A 19,189-nucleotide genomic window follows, 5' to 3' on the forward strand; every position below is an offset into this window, starting at 1 on the left:
GTTAGTCCGCATCCCCGGCTCTTTCATCACAGTTACAAGTCTCCAGTGAGCCCAAAGTCTCCTGCTGCAAGCTCCCCACATCACTGTTTACACAAGCAGCAGATTTAACGGGAGGACGGGGAGCAGTGAGCTCAACGCTGACGGCATCTGTTCTCCAAACCCTGCTGGGGTGGCTCTGGAGGAGTGAAGCAGCATTCAGCGCTGGGCCTGCAGTCAATCCTCACTTCAAACAACTCCAGGCCTTCATTGAGCATCGGCGTGTTTCAGGGAGATAAGTCACACACACACACACAGACACACACACACATCTCAAAATGGATGCCACTGACTGGGAATAATATCCCCTTCCAGATTCCGGTACACGTCACACAAGTAAGCAACTGATCTGTGGCTGCGTTGACCCATTTTTCCTACAAAAGACTGCTTAGTGTGACATTGAAGTTTCTTCATTCACATATCTGTTCCAAAGGTTCCGGTTGTCACATTCCACAAGCTATGCCCAGTTGGTTCTTCACAGAAACATGCAGCAGATTAACTTATCAAATACCACTGTTTACAGTATGTGATAGAATAGCTCTAGCATTTACCAAACTAAAGAGTCTATTAGCGGGAGTCTTCGCTCAGTAGGTAAACAGTGCTCCATCTTAGATGTTTAGCACAAGAACACTTGGCATTTGGGCTGTGAAAGGCTCTCTCGAGCTGCCAGTGTTCTCTCTGTCTCTCTGCTGTTCGACACACAGTGTGAACTCTGAGCCAGCCTCCCCTCAAAGGTCACACTAAAAGCCTCAAAGCAGGCCCACACAAGCAATTACTTTCTGAAAGCGGCGGGGGAGGGAGTCTGTTGAAGACTTGGCCCAAACTCACATTGGTTGGCAGGCACCGAGGACCAATGGCGGAGACACACTTATGTAAGTCACTTTGGACAAACATCAGATCAGATCAGATCAGATAAACTTTACTGTCCCCGGGAGGGACATTTGTCTAAGGCACCAAGTACCACTCACAGCTGATTGCAAAGGAGACATACATTAGTGCAACATAACAAGACACAGAGGAGAACAGACAAAATAGATATAGAGACCGTCCACTCTATGTATAAATAATTCAATGACAGCAGTGTTGCACGTCACCTTTGAGGTAATATATAAATAAATAACAGTATTAAACAGTCCTATTGCCTACACTGAGGACTGATAGTAGTATTACACAGTACTTAGTTCACTGATTACGGTAAATAATAATATTGCACAATCCCCTAGCACACTACATATGGGCCAAATACCTTAAACACGGGCCTTGGCATGATGACATTTTACCTTTAGTATAAGTATAGTATACTCTTTTGATCCCGTGAGGGAAATTTGGTCTCTGCATTTATCCCAATCCATGAATTAGTGAAACACACACAGCGTACACACAGTGAGGTGAAGCACACACTAATACCGGCGCAGTGAGCTGCCTGCAACAACAGCGGCGCTCGGGGAGCAGTGGGAACGGCTGAAGTGCTCAAGGGCACTTCAGCCGTTCCCACTGGTCGGGGCTCGAACCGGCAACCCTCCGGTCACACGTCCAGAGTGCTAACCAGTAGGCCACGGCTGCCCCACACATACAATAAAAAACATTAAAAACAATATACAGCTTGGAGACACATAGTGGTAGAATTGAATGAGCTTCTTGGGGACCAATAACGCATGTGTCTGTAAAATGTTGTTTTCATTTTTATTTGTATCGGCCCATCTTCTCTTTTGTCTTTTATTTACTTGTATTAAGTGGTGTACAACTGTTTTCCTTGGTTTTGACTTTTGCTTTTACTGTGGTGACGGCCAGTGTTTGTGTTTTAGTGTAGTTTTGTTTATGTTCTGAAACTTTCAATTAAAATGTTAATCACCAAAAAAACAATATACAGAGTGACTGAACAACTGTAGAAGATGTTAAATATATGCAGTACTAAGAGCCTGCCCATTCATGTAAAACGCAACAAAAACAATGATTTCATCCTAGTATTGCAAGTCAGTGTAGCATATAAATTGCTTTTAAGACATTATTTTATGACATTATTTTAAGATAAAAACCTACTTCGCAATTAGAGCAAACTACATTATAAAACCTTGTACTTCCATAAAACTGCATACCAGTTTTTTTTGTAAATATGTGAATCTCAGGTAAACCTCAGCCTACACTAAGACTGCAGGAGGAGAGTTCAAAGCCTGTTGTGCTTCTGTGAGTTCAAAGCCTGCGGGGCATCTAGTCAGGGCTGCTCTGGCCTCGAGCTTGTACCGAGACGGAGGGGGATGTGTGAGCCGCACCAATTAGGCTACAGACCGACTCGGATGAGCCCGAGCAACGTTACGTAAGCGACACACGTACAGACGGAGGTGGAGCTGTGCTCCGTTGATGGTGCTGCAAATGGCTAATTCACGGATGCAAACTCGGGTCCGGATGGAGAGCAAACACTGGCCACAGTGGCAGCTCTGCTTTTTCTGTCTCAATAACACAGCTGACTGCCCAGGGCCAGCCTTCAGTCTGCACGCCATTAATAACATGCATGAGCAGCCCCAGGTCACTGACTTCAACGCGATTCATCATCTACCTGACTGCTCAAGGTCAACGCCTTATTGTCCTGCGCAGTGTCGGGCCATCTGCGGCGCGGATTAGTCTCTGTGGAGTCCGCGGAGAGACGGAGATTTCCACTGTGCTGCTCTCACCTGGGTCCTCCTGTGTCTGATGGTTCCCACATTATCAGTCCCACACACACAGCTACCAGGGGGATTTCAGCTGGCCTATTAAATCTTTAGGGTCAGCTGCCTGCTTGCTCTCTGAGAGGAACTACAGAAGGAGGGTCAACCGTGGATGACCCAGGACAGACCTTTACAAGGCAGAAACATGCTGTCGAAACATGTATAATTAGCCTTGTGTGCTGTGTGTGTGTGTGTGTGTGTGTGTGTGTGGTGGGGGGGGTGGATGGGGGGTTGCACTTGAGCTTAGTTCCTCCTGGTGGTGTGTGTTGGATGCACTTGAGCTTAGTTCCTCCTGGTGGCTCTGTTTTCATCTCCTCCGACTGCAGGAATCTCCCACTGGGGACCCTGTCGACTACGCCAACTCCTCCCCTGGGACGCCAGCTCCCCTGCGCCTCTCCCCCCTGCTCATGTACTGGCAGATATGGACCAGAGAGTGAAGCCAGTGCAATTGGTGTTTGTGTGTTTGTGAGTGTATGGTGGGGGTGCTCCTTAGGGGGCTGGGGTTGAGGTTATCTATAGAGAACAGGGGTTAAAGGAAATAATTGTGTGGCCTGTTTGAAAGGATTAAGAAAAGGGCAAACAGCACATTGGCCTACCATGCCTTTCTGTGTGGACACACACACAATGGCACTCACATCTCAGAACTCTTTTCACCCGGCATCGCAGAAAACAAAGTTAACCTTTACAGAAGCACTCACAGTGGGGGAAAAACAAAAAAACTTTTCCCTTGTGAACTTCTATGTCTCAATATAAAAAAGATAAAAAAAAAAACAATACCAAGACAGTAAATCATAAATGGTACAGACAACGTGCTAGATTTCTGTAGACAGATAGCTCATTTACCCAGCTGAGAAACCATTTGTGTGAACTCTCACTGAACTTACAGAGAGCTCAACAAGTGCAGCTCATAATTAGTTTCCCATCAAAGAGGCGAGAGCAGCCTCAGAAGCATGCCGCTGTCACACAGGGGATTCATCAGACGCGGTGAACGAGGCCTGTTACTATTTGGGAGGCCTGCAGAGGAAATGGCAGACGGGCCTCGAACTCTGAAGTCTCTTTCTCGAAACTCTGGACAACAGTTTGAGAAAATAGAAGCTCTAAATATGACACAAGATGCACAAATATCGCAGATCCACTTAGCCTCAGCAAAAATAAGCTATTCTCTGAATGAAAATGAAAAATCAATCTGCTTAATATCTGTCAGGATGCTGTTATTAGGGAGACATTTCATGGCAAAGAAAGAGTATACATGTATCAAAACAAAGATATGTGTTTAGTATGGGTATATGGGTCTAAGTTGGGGCAATGGGTCCTAATTTCATTGATGGACAATTTACAACAAGCAACAAGCAAAGTTCACTGCACATGAACTAAAGTTAATTTAATAACTTGAAATCGCTCAGCTCATTTAATACCAAGAGCAAGGTCCAAATCACCAGCGCAGGTCAGCACAATTACACCCATGAGCCAAAGAATGCCTTTAGCTGCGTGACGGATTTGATTCATTGCCCATCAATGTCTGGACAATGGTTACAGCAGGACAGTGCACTGTAAAAAACAGAACTTGCAGAGACCAAGAACAGAACTGTTGAATGAACAAATATACCTAGGAAAAGTTGGGTTTAATTATTTTTCTAAAAGTTGGGTTTAATTATTTTTCTTCATCTGATGTTCAAGAGAAATGGGAAAGTAAGTTGTGTTGAATTGCGTTCTTCAGTTTTCGTTGACACGGTTGACATTCCGTACTTTCTGTCAATGCGCATGCACAAATCTTCTCCCTCTCTTGCCAAATCGAAGGATGGAAATGTCTGCTGAATTTCAGTGCTGCTACTAATATTGCTGTAATATTGTTAAGCCACCACTTACTTTTACACTTTGTCCACTGATGTGACCTTATATTGGATAGTTTGAACAGAAACTATTGCTATGTAAAGTTGTAGTTATGCTCCATGCTTGCTAACATCTGCCATTAGATATTAGCCAAGCTTGCAGTCTTTGCTTCCCATTTAGCTCACTACCAAATGAAAATATAAGCATTTTAGTAATTTCGGTGTGAAAAGTCTCCTTAAAATGAACTAATTGACATTGGTAACAACGTGTGTACGTTTGGTTTACCTTAACGACGTTGCTAAATAAATCTTAGTATACTGTAGTGACCTTAAAGTGGCGGGAGGCATGACGTTACGTTAACGCTAACGTCAACTAACTAATGATAGCATTGTATTTCAGAATTTTCTAAAAACATAGCGATGTTATTCGGTATATGAAGTGTTTACTTCGTGTAGGCCTACTAAAAGTATTTGAGATGTTAAATGAATGTATTTCTTGAGAGGTTGCGATTTCTATAGCAACATTTAACATTAGGAAGGTTTGCAAAAAGTTGTGTCAGTAATGTTAGCATGACTTTAGCAAGTCAAACATCTAATCTCCAGCAAGGAAAGTTATTTCTCTTACAAATCAAACAGTACTTTCACTGTAAGTGTATTATGATCATATAGAGGACTATTTTGCAGCAGTCCCAGAAAGACAGGGCTAAACTTTACAAAAGATGCTTACATTCTAATTTTGTGTCGTGCATTTTGCATTTTCATCTCTTTCATTTGCATTTTTTTTTTTGGTTATTGAATTCGTGTTTTATCTTATTTCAGGATTATTGAATGTAATACATTTTAACTCTATTTTTTGTGTCTGTTTGCAGGTTTGGAATGCAATGTAAACTGTGTGGATTTGAGAGTCTCAGCCTTGACATTCTTCTGAAGCACTACCTGTTCTGCCACTATCTACCACAACTCAGTGCGTTTGCACTTTCAGAACTCCAGGTGTGTTGAAGTTACATTTGTCACGAGCGCAAAGACAGTGACAGGACAGTATTTTAAAATGAGTTTCAAATAAAAAGTTGTGTTCTTTACTTAAGAATTCATTGTTTCTTCTGTCTGTCTTGTAACCGAGTGATAAGATATACATACAATAGACAATTGCCTTTAATTACTTGACGTAGTTCGATAAACTTAAAGAGCATAGTTTTAACTAAAGATTAAAGGAAGCTGTACATACTTAGAAATGTAACGCAACCGGCTGCGAAGGACTTGTAAGTTTTTTTGACTTAAATTACCATCTAGTTGTGCTAACCTGCTTTTCAAAGTTGAGGTGATAGTTTACCTGACATATTTTTTTCAATTTCAGCTTAGTTACACGTATACTTTATTTGCCCTTGCAAAGCAAAGGTGAAGAAACTTAAAACACTGCTTTGTATGAACTCTGCATTCTCATGTTTTACTTTTACAGAGATTTTATAAATAACACAATGATGCCTTAAAGCTATTGAACATCTTTTGTAGTCAAAGCAATAGAGCTGAAAGGCCTTTGTTGTGTGTGTCTCTCTCTCTCTCTCTGTCTCTCTCTGTGTGTGTGTGTGTGTGTGTGTGTGTGTGTGTGTGTGTGTGTGAGAGAGTGTGTGTGTGCCGTGTCATTGTCAAGCAGGAGTGTTGTGTTTCTGACTGCCCTTTTGTCTCTGTGCAGACAAGTCGATATATTTCGCCAAGCGCGATGGCTCTGCTGATGGTGTTTGTGAGCGAGCTGACTGATGTGCATTTCAAGTGCTGAATTACAGGTCTGGCTCCAAAAAATAGGAATCTTAAAACCCTGGCACACGCCATCGAGTGGATGAGTGTCAACAATGACACTCAATTTTCACAGTGTCACTCAGGCAGCGGAAAACATCACAGTTAGGCAAGGATAACGTATAACAGTCAATTGGCCCTGTGTTACACCGACCATATAAATCTGAAATTACTCTGTAATTTGTTTTTAATTTGATTTATTTTTATAATTCGGGTAGTGTGGCAGAGCCAAACATAGATCACAATATATATTTCTGGGAGTGAGAAGAAAGGAATGTACCACAATGTGCAGTAAGTTATAAAGATGGACCAAACCACAGCCTTATTACAACAGAGTTTAGTGATGAACCATTCATCAGCATTGTTACAGGAGTGTTTAATGATGAGCCAATCCCCTAGCCTGGTCCTACCAGACTCTCTTACATTTCATAATGTACAGAGAGTCTGGCCACTTTCCATTGGCAAGCATTAACTTCTTTGAAGGTGAGTAATCTGTTGAGGTTTAAAACTATTGGATCTGCCCAGAGCCACTCTGGATCTGCCATAACCAATCGCTAACGTTTGGTTTGTGACGTATGTCAAACTACTCGACGACCTCAACGTCATCGTTCTTAGCCACCCCCTCTGTTCGCTGATTGGACAGGTAAAATTTGGCCTAAGAAAACCCGCGAATATACCGAAATCCCAGACGACGTACTGAAGGGAAATGAAAATTGAGCGGAGGTTCGTAAGAGGGCGGAGCCAGGCTACCAATCCCCCAACTTTATCTCAACAGAGTTTGATGAAGCAGCACTGAGCTGGAAAAGAGGCACAATGAGGGGTGCTGCACTTTTGACAAACTGTGTGCTGGTGTTTGAGTGAAACTACCCATGTTGGCTGGATTACACACGAATCTACCAGAACGCACTGGGTCAGTAATGACCTCACTGACCGCTTCAGGATCCACACACACGCATTCGGATACTGCCTCTCTGGATGTTTCCATTAAAGCTTCATGAGCTAGAGAGCGGCTACACGCTGCTGCAAGAACTGCCCATGAATAATGAACGGCCATTTTTATCAGAGAGTCGGAGAACTGATCCCAGGCCTAGGGGGAGCCAAGTGTCCACACTGATGTCTGAATCACGCAAGCAGGATGACACTGATCTCATAGCCAGCCTCTGCACCATCAGACTGCTTCAAGTTACTCATTCCAACAGCGTGTGGCGAATTAATGTCATGTTGTCACAATATTTCCGCCGGCATGACAACAACAGCAAAGCATGTATACATCTTCAATGTAAAGTAAAGCAGGAGGTCAAATGTAATGTATATATCTCACAGGAAGTAGTAGAATGTATCAGATTTATCAGGTCATTCTAATAAGGAAGAAAACTACATCTCATACTTGTTTGTAGTTAACATTAAATATAACATATGTTTATAAACATGTAATGAGGTTGTACAGGCTCAGTTAAACACAATTTCACTCTAGTGTTCTTTTCTTTGTTACACCAAACAGCTACATCTCAGGTCACTCTTCAGCTTCAAATGGCCCAATTCATCATGTTCTTGTGACAGACCAGCCTGGTTCTTAATGATGACTGTGTCATTTCTGTAAACTCTCTCTTAAGTGACAAATCTGCCTCCTAACTCTCTCCACAATGAGAAATCTACTTACTCCCTTTCAGTGCTGTGGTTTCCCCTGCTGTAGATGCAGCTGTCTGCTCCTCCGTGCTGAAGCCGGTTTGTCAACTCCAGTGCTGAGATCCTCTTCCCATCATGCTTTGCTCTCTGCCTCTCTAGGCTGTGGCCGGTGTGGTGTGTGTGAGCACACCCTGTAGACGTCATTATTCTGAATGACAGCTAATGACACCCGCTGAGAGATTGCCTATTCCCACAACACTTTGCCGGCCACAGTAGGATGGCTACATCATTGGCCTGCCAGCAGCAGAGAATATGTCTCTCTGACTCTCTGCTTCACTCACCGTCTCTCTCTTCCTCACCCATTCCTTCTCTCTCACTTTCTCCTTCACTCACCATCCCTTTCTCTCTCTATATCAAATAATCTCTGTCTGCCTTTTCTCTGTCTTCCTACAGACCCTTATGTTCTCTCCATCTGCCTGCCTCCACCTTCACATCTCTCTGGTCTTTATTTCTCTCTCTCTCTTCTCCCCCCTCCATCCCTCAGCCTCTCTCTCTCTCTCTCTCTCTCTCTCTCTCTCCCCACCCTTATGTCCTTTCCTGTTTTTACCCCCCTCTCCCCCCACTCCACCTGTCCTGTGGTGCAGCTTTGACTGGTCATCCCTCTGCCTCTCCCCAGCTCTGCTCTGGCCCCTGATTAAAAACAGAGAGGGGAGAAATCAGTTGTCCAGTCCTGAGTCCTGCCATTTGACAGTGTCAGGATCGATCCAGCTGACCACTGCTTGATGTGCTGAAAAGCTCCACCACCGGCCGAGGAGCAACTGCAGCAATCAGAGATGGAAGGGGAGGTTCTCTACCCTCACTCTCTCTCTCTCCCTCTCACTTTCTCTCTCTGCCCCGGGTTGCCATATTAGAGCTGAAGGCGGGGATCACATTAGCCAGCGGCAAGCAGCAGGTTTTCTATTGTTCTCTATTGTTCGGCAGCGGAACGATGGCAATGCTGGCGTAACGCTAGCGTTGAACAAGCTGAGCGTTGAGCTTGGTTCAACTTTAAAAGCGCAACGCGAGCGTATTCAATTGACAAACCGTTTGTGTTGATTAGGAACGAGACACAACTTATTATGGTCTGAGCGTTGCGTTATGTTTGCTGCTGCCGCTTGCCGCTGGCTGATGTAATCCCCGCCTAAATGTGAGTCCCTTCTGCTCATGCTGATGACCGTCTGACAATCATGTTAAGGTGACACAATCAATCCGCCACACTCTGCATCACTGACAATCTGTGACATTTACATCCACTTTAGCCGCACTGTCACTCAAATACTTACACCTAAAGCACTCTGAATAATAACTTCATTGGCGTGGTTGCTGTTCAGCTCTTAAATTGCAGTTAAAGTCCTCTGAAAATCATTTCCTCCCCTTCAGATGTGCACCTGTTCCATCACCATGTTTCTTGCAGGCTAATTTTGCGTTCAGCGCATACATGTATGTTCAAAACAACGTAGCTTTAAGTAAGTGGTTTCAGTGCAATTTGTGGCTGTGTCAACAAGTGAATTACCAGTGTTCACCAGTTTTTTTCTCAGTGTTTACCATTATCCTCCACTGCTTCTGTGTATGTTTGTCAACACACTTACAGGCATGCTAGAGGATTGTGTTATTTTTGCTTTTTCACATCATCCTCTTTCTTAGACAATTAAATCTGTCATGATTGCTACACAAATAGTTTGAGTATGTTTCTAAGTGGAGAAGACCTATTGCCCTTTACTATCTGTTTTGTTGATATCTTATCATGTATTGTATAATTTCATGATTGCCAAACGTTTGATTCCTATTAATAATATTGTCAGTTAGCTCCATTCAACTGCACCAGTTGAGTTCCAAGTTGGATGTTTCATCAGCAACGGTCCTTGAAGTTGGACGTCCAACTTAGAAAGTAGTCTGTGGTAACCTCATCTTTAGATTCTGGTGTGATGTCATTCCCTGCTCTGAGTTTGGGCTTCTGAGGTAAATGGAATACACTAATGCTGTTTCCTGTGGTCTCCCCCTCATTTATTCACATTCAAGGTCTGCTCGAGGTCTACTCCCCACTTAGTCCAAATCTCTGCTCTCTGGTTGATTATTGGGTTTTAAAGAGCATCTACTCTCCCATAAGTGTGAGTCATGATCTCCTTACAGATATTTCATATATTTTCATACCCATATACATTTATTCATATTGCTTTACCTTGAACAGACCCTGCCATATACAGTAGTTGTTAGATCAAATAATGATCACATAAAATGGAAGGGGTTCTTGGAGGTTGGGACAGGTGTCCTTGGGACCAGTGCTGAGTTTTCCGATGACTTTGTCTTTTGGCTTGATAAAAAAAAAAAAACTGGAGGTGATGACATTTCCCTGTTTTCAGTCTGACCCCACACCACTGGTCAGCTCTCCTGTCCTGTCCTGTGGGGGAGGAGGCAGGAGGTGGCAGGAGCAGGAGGTGCAGATGGCCTGATAGCACTGGGTCTGTCCACCGGCTGCCACTTCACAGACGGCCGCCACAGTGTGTGCATGGAAATGAGACATTATTGTTGCTGTGGCGACCTGGACCCGTCGGCAGTGATGGAGCCCTTCCTGACCTCACTGTCATCTTTGTGCAATGCCATGAATCACTCACACACACACACACACACACACACACTGGTGCTGCCCAGCGAGGGACAGAGGGACAGAGGGACAGAGAGAGAGAGAGAGAGAGAGAGGGAGAGGGACAGAGAGAGAGAGAGAGAGAGAGAGAGAGAGACAGAGTGAGAGAGGGACAGAGAGAGGGAGATGGAGAGACAGAGAGAGGGAGAGGGAGAGAGGGACAGAGAGAGGGAGATGGAGAGACAGAGAGAGGGAGAGGGAGAGAGAGAGAGGGAGAGAGAGAGCAGATGATGCCTGACAGATAAAAGAAACACACACACTGGGCCACATTGCGCTTAACGGTCTCCCACCTCCCGCCCAGCTGCATCCGTTTGTGTTTGTTTGCAAAAGAGAAAAACAAACCGCTCCTGATGAGGGCTTCCAAGGCCAAATGGTCCAGTTGGTGGCACGAGTCCATGTCTCCTTCCAGCCCCTCATCAGGGACTGGCACACGTCCAGAAGAGGATCAGTCCTTCCTCTTTCTTTTCTCTCTCCTCTCTGCCTCTCCACTCCTTTATTTACTCATATCTTCTATCACACCATCATGCCTTTCTATCAGAGTTAGGACATGAAATGTTAAATGACCCCCCAGCCAAAGCACCAGGGAACTTCTTTCAGCAATCATTAAAGGGGCTCTAAGCGATGCCACACGTTTTTTAGGCTAAAACATGTTATGTCACTTACTGCAAACATCACCTAACCAACCGCTAGCTGTCTGTGTCCTGAATACACTGTAAAAAAACGCAATCTCTGTGGACAGCCCAGGCTCCAAAAACGGCAACAAAAACAACCTGGGCAAACCTAGCCCATAAAAACATAACAAACTGTTCCAGCAAATCACAGACGAGATGCGCATTTAGGAGAGTTTCAATTGCACAGGAGCAGCACGGGAGGGAGGGGGAGGAAGTAGCGAACTAGCTCTCTGTTTTGTTTGAAAGTCAACAGAAGTGACGTTACCCAGCATCGCTTAGAGCACCTAAATAACATGAGATATGTACTGACTCAGATGCAACTGGACTGTGGCATCACATAAGAACCCATTATATGGATACATAGATATTGCTTAAGGGTAACACGGATGAGTTATGTAGCATTATAGGAAGTGATAAATGGTGGCACTATGGCATTGTACAGGTATGTAGGAAATAACATCAGTAGGTCTACACATCTACAAGCCTATAAACAGAAGTGCACTTTCAGTAGAAACCTTGACTTCTCTCTCAACACAAACTGTAAAACAGTGTTTTGTGGGATGCTGTGGCACAAGCAAACATCAGAAATGGCTACAGGTCGGAATTATGGATACGTGGCCATAAAAGTGACTTTTGTGCATCTTGTGTGGGAGTATGGATTGTGCCTGAGTAAGGAGAGTAAAGCTCTATTTCAGCTGCATTCACTTTCCGCCCATAGCCTTCTCTAGTGCACTTCTAAAAAGAACGAGGCTTCTAATGAAGAGAACCAGGAGGCTGTTTCACTGTGTGTGCTTTTTCATTACTCCTCCTCAAGTGGTCGACTTTAGTCCCCTGCTGGGAAGATGTGGGGGTTTAACAACAACAATAACAACAACAGCAAATGTTTCTTGTATACGGCAGTGCTTTTTTAATTTGCCAGGGAATCTAGAGGCTCCATAAAGATGCGCTGCACTCAGTCCTCACCTCGCTCCTTTCATTAGAGAGCAGCTGCAGGTGTGAGATGTCTTCTCGCAGTGTTTTCCTTTTTATAATTCTTTTTCTCACCTTTTCACTTCAGCTGAAGTTGCATTTATGTAACAGAGACTCGCTTTACTTTACTTTAGGTGAGAAAATTCAAATGCAGATGAAATAACTACTACAGTGGTTTATTTGGTTGTAGACAGCAGGCAGCTTCAGCACCATGGACAGCACCAGTATAAAGCTTTATTATAATGAACAGCACAAGTATGCAGTTTCAGCACCATGGACAGCACCAGCATGCAGCTTCAGCACCATGGACAGCACCAGTATGCAGATTCAGCAACATGGACAGCACCAGTATGCAGCAGCATCAATGCAATGGACAACATCCTTTTGCAGCTTCATTACAATGAACAGCATCAGTTTTCAGATTCAGTACCACAGACAGCGTCAGTATGAGGCTTTAGCACCAAGAACAGCTCAAATGGAGTATTGCTAGCAGGAATCTCAGGCAGCTTTACGGAAGGTAACACAACTACCAGGACTAACTAACCAGAAAGTTAACTAACCAGAATAACTTTCTCTAATCATTTAACAAACTGATGGCTGAGAAAATCTGGCCTCAATCCTTGTAAGGATCTCTGTAAGGATCTCTGTAAAAAACACATGACAAACATAACTCACTCTCTCACTCACTCTCCTTCCTACTATCTGTGTGTGTGTTTATCTGTGTGTCTGTATGTTCTGCCAGATTAGGGTTGTAGTGAGGCCCAGTCCATCCCCAGTAAGGTACTGTCCCATTCTGACCGACTGGCTGTGGCTTTCCCCCCTCATCCAGCCCAAATCGAGTAGCTCCAGTCCCGATGATGATCATCTTATTCTGTCGCTCTGCCTGCTGACTCACACCTGGCTCATGGCCCATCTGCACCAAACTCAGGTGCTGGCCAGGTGCACATCCGTCTGCTGCTGTGGACACTTGCCTGGTGTCCACTGGCCCTTAAATGACTGAATAAGAGACCCGGCAAAATCCCCCACCCCCTCCTCCACTCTGCCGTCCACCCAGCCTGGTGAGATGGGGAGATGCTGCCCGCCTCCATGCCAGCGATTAAAGGGGGAGGGCACCAGACCATCAGTCATCCACACTGGACTCTCTCTCTCTTTTACACACACACACACACACACACACACACACACACACACACACACACACACACACACACACACACACACACACACACACACACACACAGGGCCCTAAGCCCTTAGAGACATATGTCCATTCATTCAGTTCAAGCTCATGCACCACTCTTTTCTTACTCTGTCTTACACTCATACACAGACGCACACATAACACACACACACACACACACACACACACACACACACACACACACACAGGCTGGTGCCATTCATAGTCCAGACCAAAGTAGCGCATATGGTAGTAACAGATGCCATTGCACCCAGTGATTTCTGCATCAAGCCATTGATGGAAATCCACAAAGCAGAAAATGACTCACTGGCCTGTTGCAGTGCTTTGCATGAGCTCCTTATTCTTCTGCTCTGCTGTGAAGCATGGACTTTAATTTCCATTAGGCGACTTCAACACTGCCAAGCTCTAGGTAGAATGCAGGATTTCGGCGTTTTTTCCTATATCTGCTACAGAACAAGCATTCTAAGGAGGCTTGATTTAACACCACAAATTGAATTTCTTTTAAATGCAAGCGCCACAATATACAGGGTGTTTGGGTAGGTGTCCAGCATGACCTGTTCTGGAGCATAAACAGCTTCCTGCCTACTGGTTATATTCAACCCAATCATTGTGATACATTTTTGCCCAGTGAGTGATGTCACCTGAAGTCCTGGAGTCACCTATGTGTCTGCAGAGCCCTTGGGCTTCCGCCAAGATGCTATTTTGGTCCTGATGTGTCCCCGTGACAACCAGACAGTGACATTCTGGCAGCAAGGTAGGACTGGAGGGGTTCCGGATTTAAATATCACCTCCTGGAGTGATGCAGCAACAACACACACACACACATACACACACACACACACACACACACACACACACACACACACACACACACACACACAAGCCTAAATACTAATTGTTAATCCTAATGCTTGAGATCAGTTCTAATCTCACACAGCACAGGCGCTAAGTAACTGCGCATCTGATGGCGTTGCCTCCCTTAAGGATGCAATGTAATGCAATTACCAATGCGGCCTTCTGATTGAACTTATTTCTTGTCTCCTAATATACTAGGTTTCTGATTTCTGTAATATGGCTCTATGAACCTCTATTTTGATGTTCGAATGCTACCATATGCATTCAGTTGCTATTGTCTCTTCAGTGTTCTCATTCTACCGGTTAGAATCATTTGAATTCTCAATAGAGTACCGAAGCCATGACGTAACGCTGTCAAGGCAGCAATTTCACTGTATCTAAACAAATCAATCTAACCATAGTATTCACCATAGCATAGCGGTGGCTTTCTTAATCTATTTAAATAATTTTGACGTTAGTATAGATTTTTTTACACAGTAATCACATACTACAACATGCTGTATATTCATACAAACACTATCAAATTTGTGACTACAGAGTTTTATTTTAGCATGGGTTTCCTCCGTAAAAGAGACTTGCATATTACTTCACAGCATGCGGTTAAAATCCTTGAATTCACAGACGTGTCTTGGCTTTATTTTTGAGGCAAAAAACGTCATTGTTAACAGCCACCAGTCTTTGCTAAGACGTGACATATTCACTGGAATTTTGTTTCTTTCTATTACACCTGCCAGGGAATCCATGTTATGTGGCTAAGCTGCTGCCTAGCAGGTAAAACATGTTTAAATGGCTATAGCCTACTTCTAAAACAATTGATTAGATTGATCCCACGTGTCTACATTCAATGCTGTGAAGCCACTTCAAAAGTTTGTTTATATCTAGTGACACTGCCGTCATGGAAACAGAACGTCACACTTCGGTACTCTATTGTTAAGGCTTCTGAATGGCTTTGTTCTGATGCGGACATGTGAGTTATACTTTAGCAGTGAGTGATATGTGAGACAATGGGGAAAATGCCCCAGTCGCCTAATTAGCCATCAAATACAGAAGCAGAGACCAGAAGGCTCCACTTCAGAGAGGGGCTCTGGAGAAACAGGGGAGAGAAAGGGGCAAAAGAGCTGTGCTGGAGAGCAGAAAACAAACCTGACTCATTACCGCGAGGCAGCAAGGAGACAGAAAGGTTGAGTTTGATGACTTCAATTAGCAACAGACACACTTCAAAATCCACCCAGAATAATGGCTACTGAATAATAGAATAGAGTGGGTGAGGAGCCTGTCATGTGCTAATCAGAGGATAGAGGTCTCACCTGGTTTTTGATCTAACAGTTTCAGACAAATGATGGAATTGCTTTTGCAATCTGTAGAACAGTGCTGCTGGTCATGGTGACACACACACACACACACACACACACACACACACACACACACACACACATTTTATCAGAGCTGTGTACATTACTGATAAAAGCAGGTATGCTATGCAGCTCTGACAGACTGGACTCTCCAGCATCCCCAGACTTGCAGCCCCAGAGAGCTGTCCGTCGCCTGTGGAACAGATTCCACTATGATCCGGCCTAATCCAGGACTCGTGGCGGAACCAAGGCCGAGGCGGATCCGGCTTAATCCCGCACACACGCCAGAGCCCGGTCCGCTGCTGCCGGCCGCTATCCAACCGAATTTGAACAGCTGAGTAATCTCAGAGCAGCACCGGCCTGAACCAACCCGTTAGTGCAACCCCCCACCCCACCCCCAACACACACACACCCCGTTTTTCATTCTGCAGCGGAGGATTTCCATACATTGGCAGCCGCCATTCAGGAGACGAAGGGGCCAGACAGCTCTGAGCTGCCGCTCTGCTCTGCTCAGGTCAGCCAATATTCAATTACTGCGTGAGGAATGTCATGACTCACTGGACACTCATTCAGAGTGGCCGCTGAGAGCCGAAACACGGAGAGGAAATGAGGCTGAATGGCGCATGGGGTGAAGAGGGAGACTGAATGCAAACCGGTGTGTTAATCGCACTACAATAATTCCATTTTAAATAATTTAACCATTTTAACTATCCAACTATTTAACTGTTCAGGCTTTCAAACTGTCAGTTGCCATCAACTATGACTCCTGCCAACTGTTTCAAAATAAAAGTACTCAGTACAATAAGTAAGGTATAATGTATTGTCCGCCGGTAACTATCAGAAAATAAGTCCCGACAGGGAGAACTGCTTCGACCTGAACGGACTTATTTTCTGATAATTACCGGCGGACAATACATTATCCCGCTTATTACACGGCTACTTGCCAAAACGAGAAAAGAAACCTAACACAATGAATCTTTAAAAACGATTTTGCTACTGTTTCGTGTCTTCCGCTGACAAAATAAATAGTTCGCCACACAGATAGAACTTGACAGTTTCAGATGTTGCGTGGCAACTTCTTACTAGCTTACTTTCCCTTTCAATGAAATTCCATTGCAATAAGCGAACGGAATTCTTGCGGAGGGATATGAAAGATGTTAATCAACCCGTTGCCATTGACAGCAGTGATTATATACTTTGCCGGTGATTTATATAGATTTAACATAGGCCCGAACGTTGGGAAGGCCCATTCATGTGAATGGAACTTTCTGCAGCACTCTGAAGAGCCGTGTAATATTATCCTATTAAACAACCAATCCATTTTCACTGTCCAACTATTTAACTGTTCAGCCATTCCAACTGTCAGTCGTCATCAACTACAACTCCCACCAACTGTTTCCTCTGTCAACTTCAACTTCAAAATAAGTCCTCAATACAATAATTTGCTATAAAATAATTTAACTATTTAAACTACTCAACTATTTAACTCTTCAGCCATTCCAACTGTCAGTTGTCATCAATTATGACTCCCCGCCAGCTTTTTTCTCTATCTGACCTCCATCTTTTTACTTAGATTATATTTTAGACAATATTCAACAATATTTCATTCAGCAGCCATTTTTGCATTTTCATGCACTCGTAATTCACCAGGTCAGTGCTTGACTGGACCACCATTAAACTGGACCAGCACTGGAGGAATATAAGACTGGATCACAACCACAATATACTACATACTACATTTGGAAGGAGAGGTGCAAACGCACACCAAAATCGAGGTGCAGGCAACTGGGAATAAAACTTAGTTGAAGGAGAGAGATGCCGCACACTCCGAGTACGCTAATTACTTTATTGAGGCGATAACATTTCGGCCAGTCTGGCCTTCTTCAGATCGCATGCATACCACATTAACCACAGACTCGTGATATGCCTTTGCAATGTCCACAGTTTTACACAATAATTCTGCACACTATCAAAAGGATTTAATATGAGCCACCTCAACTTTGTGCTTGATTAGTATTCAAAACGTGCACACAATTCCTAGGAGCCCGACTTCTTTAAAATCAGCATGAAGCTGATGAACAGCAACGCAGTTGGGGTGACAGAGCTTTTGAACCAAGCCTAAAGTGAACTTCTGAAAGCCACTGCCGACAGAGCATGCCTCACACCTCCATTGCTCCTCATAAGCATTGTTGAACATGTCAATTCTCCTGGCCCACACAGATTCAGGGCCTGGAGGGAGTTTACAGAACAACTGTGTACGATGGCCAGATGGATGTCACGGTACCCAGTGTGTGTGTGTGTCCCAGGGTGTGGGTTCCAGGGTGTGTGTGCTCCCGAGTGTGTGTGGGCAGAGTGCGTGTCTGTCCAAGGGTGGGAGTCTCAGTGTGTGTGACGGTCAGTGTGGCTGCACAATGCATGGCTGGGTTGAGTGGTGGATGTCATGGTACCCAGTGTGTCTGTGTCCAAGGGTGTGGGTCTCAGGGTGTGTGTTCCAGGGTGTGTGTGCCCCAGAGTGTGTGTGTGTGTGTGTGTGTGTGTGTGTGTGTGTGTGTGTGTGTGTGTGTCCAAGAGGTCCTCACCTAGTCTGAAGGAGAGCGGGCCGCAGATAGAGCTTCTCACCCACATTGCTAAGAAGAGCAGAGGCGCCCAGGCTGCGAGCATCTTCTATGCCTCCTCATGGGTCCTCTCCCGGGGATACCCCTCGTCACTGCCACCTGCTCTCACACACACACACACACAGGGACATCCAGTACACACACACACAGACACACACACACACACACACAAATTCACAGACACACACACACACACACAGGGACATACAGTACACACACACAGACACACACACAAACACACAGGGACATACAGTACACACACACACAGACACACACACACACACACACACACACACACACACACAAACACACAGGGACATACAGTACACACACACACACACACACACACACACACACACACACACACACAAATTCACAGACACACACACACACACACACACACACAGACACACAGGGACATACAGTACACACACACACAGACACACACACACACACACACACACACACAAATTCACAGACACACACACACACACACACAGACACAAAGACAAGAGAAAGCAATGGTTTTAGCATCAGAGTAGACAAATCTAATCATGCAGCTGTGCAAGAACATACATCAGTGACCTTTCCTTCAGAAGCACTGGTGTAGATTTATCACCAGACGTGTGTAGTAACACATTAGACACAGCTCGACTGCTCCTCATGACATGACATTGCATGTCGCTCCCCACCAAACAGAAAGATAATGGAAGGCGTGCTGAGTGTCAGTGAGCAAGTTAGTCACACGTTTAATTCCTCCTCCTCCCTCCCAAACCAGACAACTCTCTGCGGCCCGCCAGCTCGTTAGCTGAATGAGCAGCCCATCTGCGGTGGAGAGAAGTGGTACAATTTGAATTCCTCG

At 44.6% G+C, this 19,189-nt stretch overlaps 1 protein-coding gene across 1 annotated transcript in view; it reads right to left on the reverse strand.

The window, feature by feature from the left end:
• grik4 (glutamate receptor, ionotropic, kainate 4) overlaps positions 1–19,189 on the reverse strand; it is a 342,198-nt gene that overhangs the window by 158,141 nt on the left and 164,868 nt on the right. Inside the window, 1 exon segment of the mRNA XM_048265809.1 lies at positions 18,292–18,426. Within this exon segment, the coding sequence (XP_048121766.1) occupies positions 18,292–18,373 (82 nt within the window). The 5' untranslated portion in view covers positions 18,374–18,426.

The sequence above is a fragment of the Alosa alosa genome, chromosome 16 (genome assembly GCF_017589495.1).
Source record: "Alosa alosa isolate M-15738 ecotype Scorff River chromosome 16, AALO_Geno_1.1, whole genome shotgun sequence".
NCBI lineage: Eukaryota > Metazoa > Chordata > Actinopteri > Clupeiformes > Clupeidae > Alosa > Alosa alosa.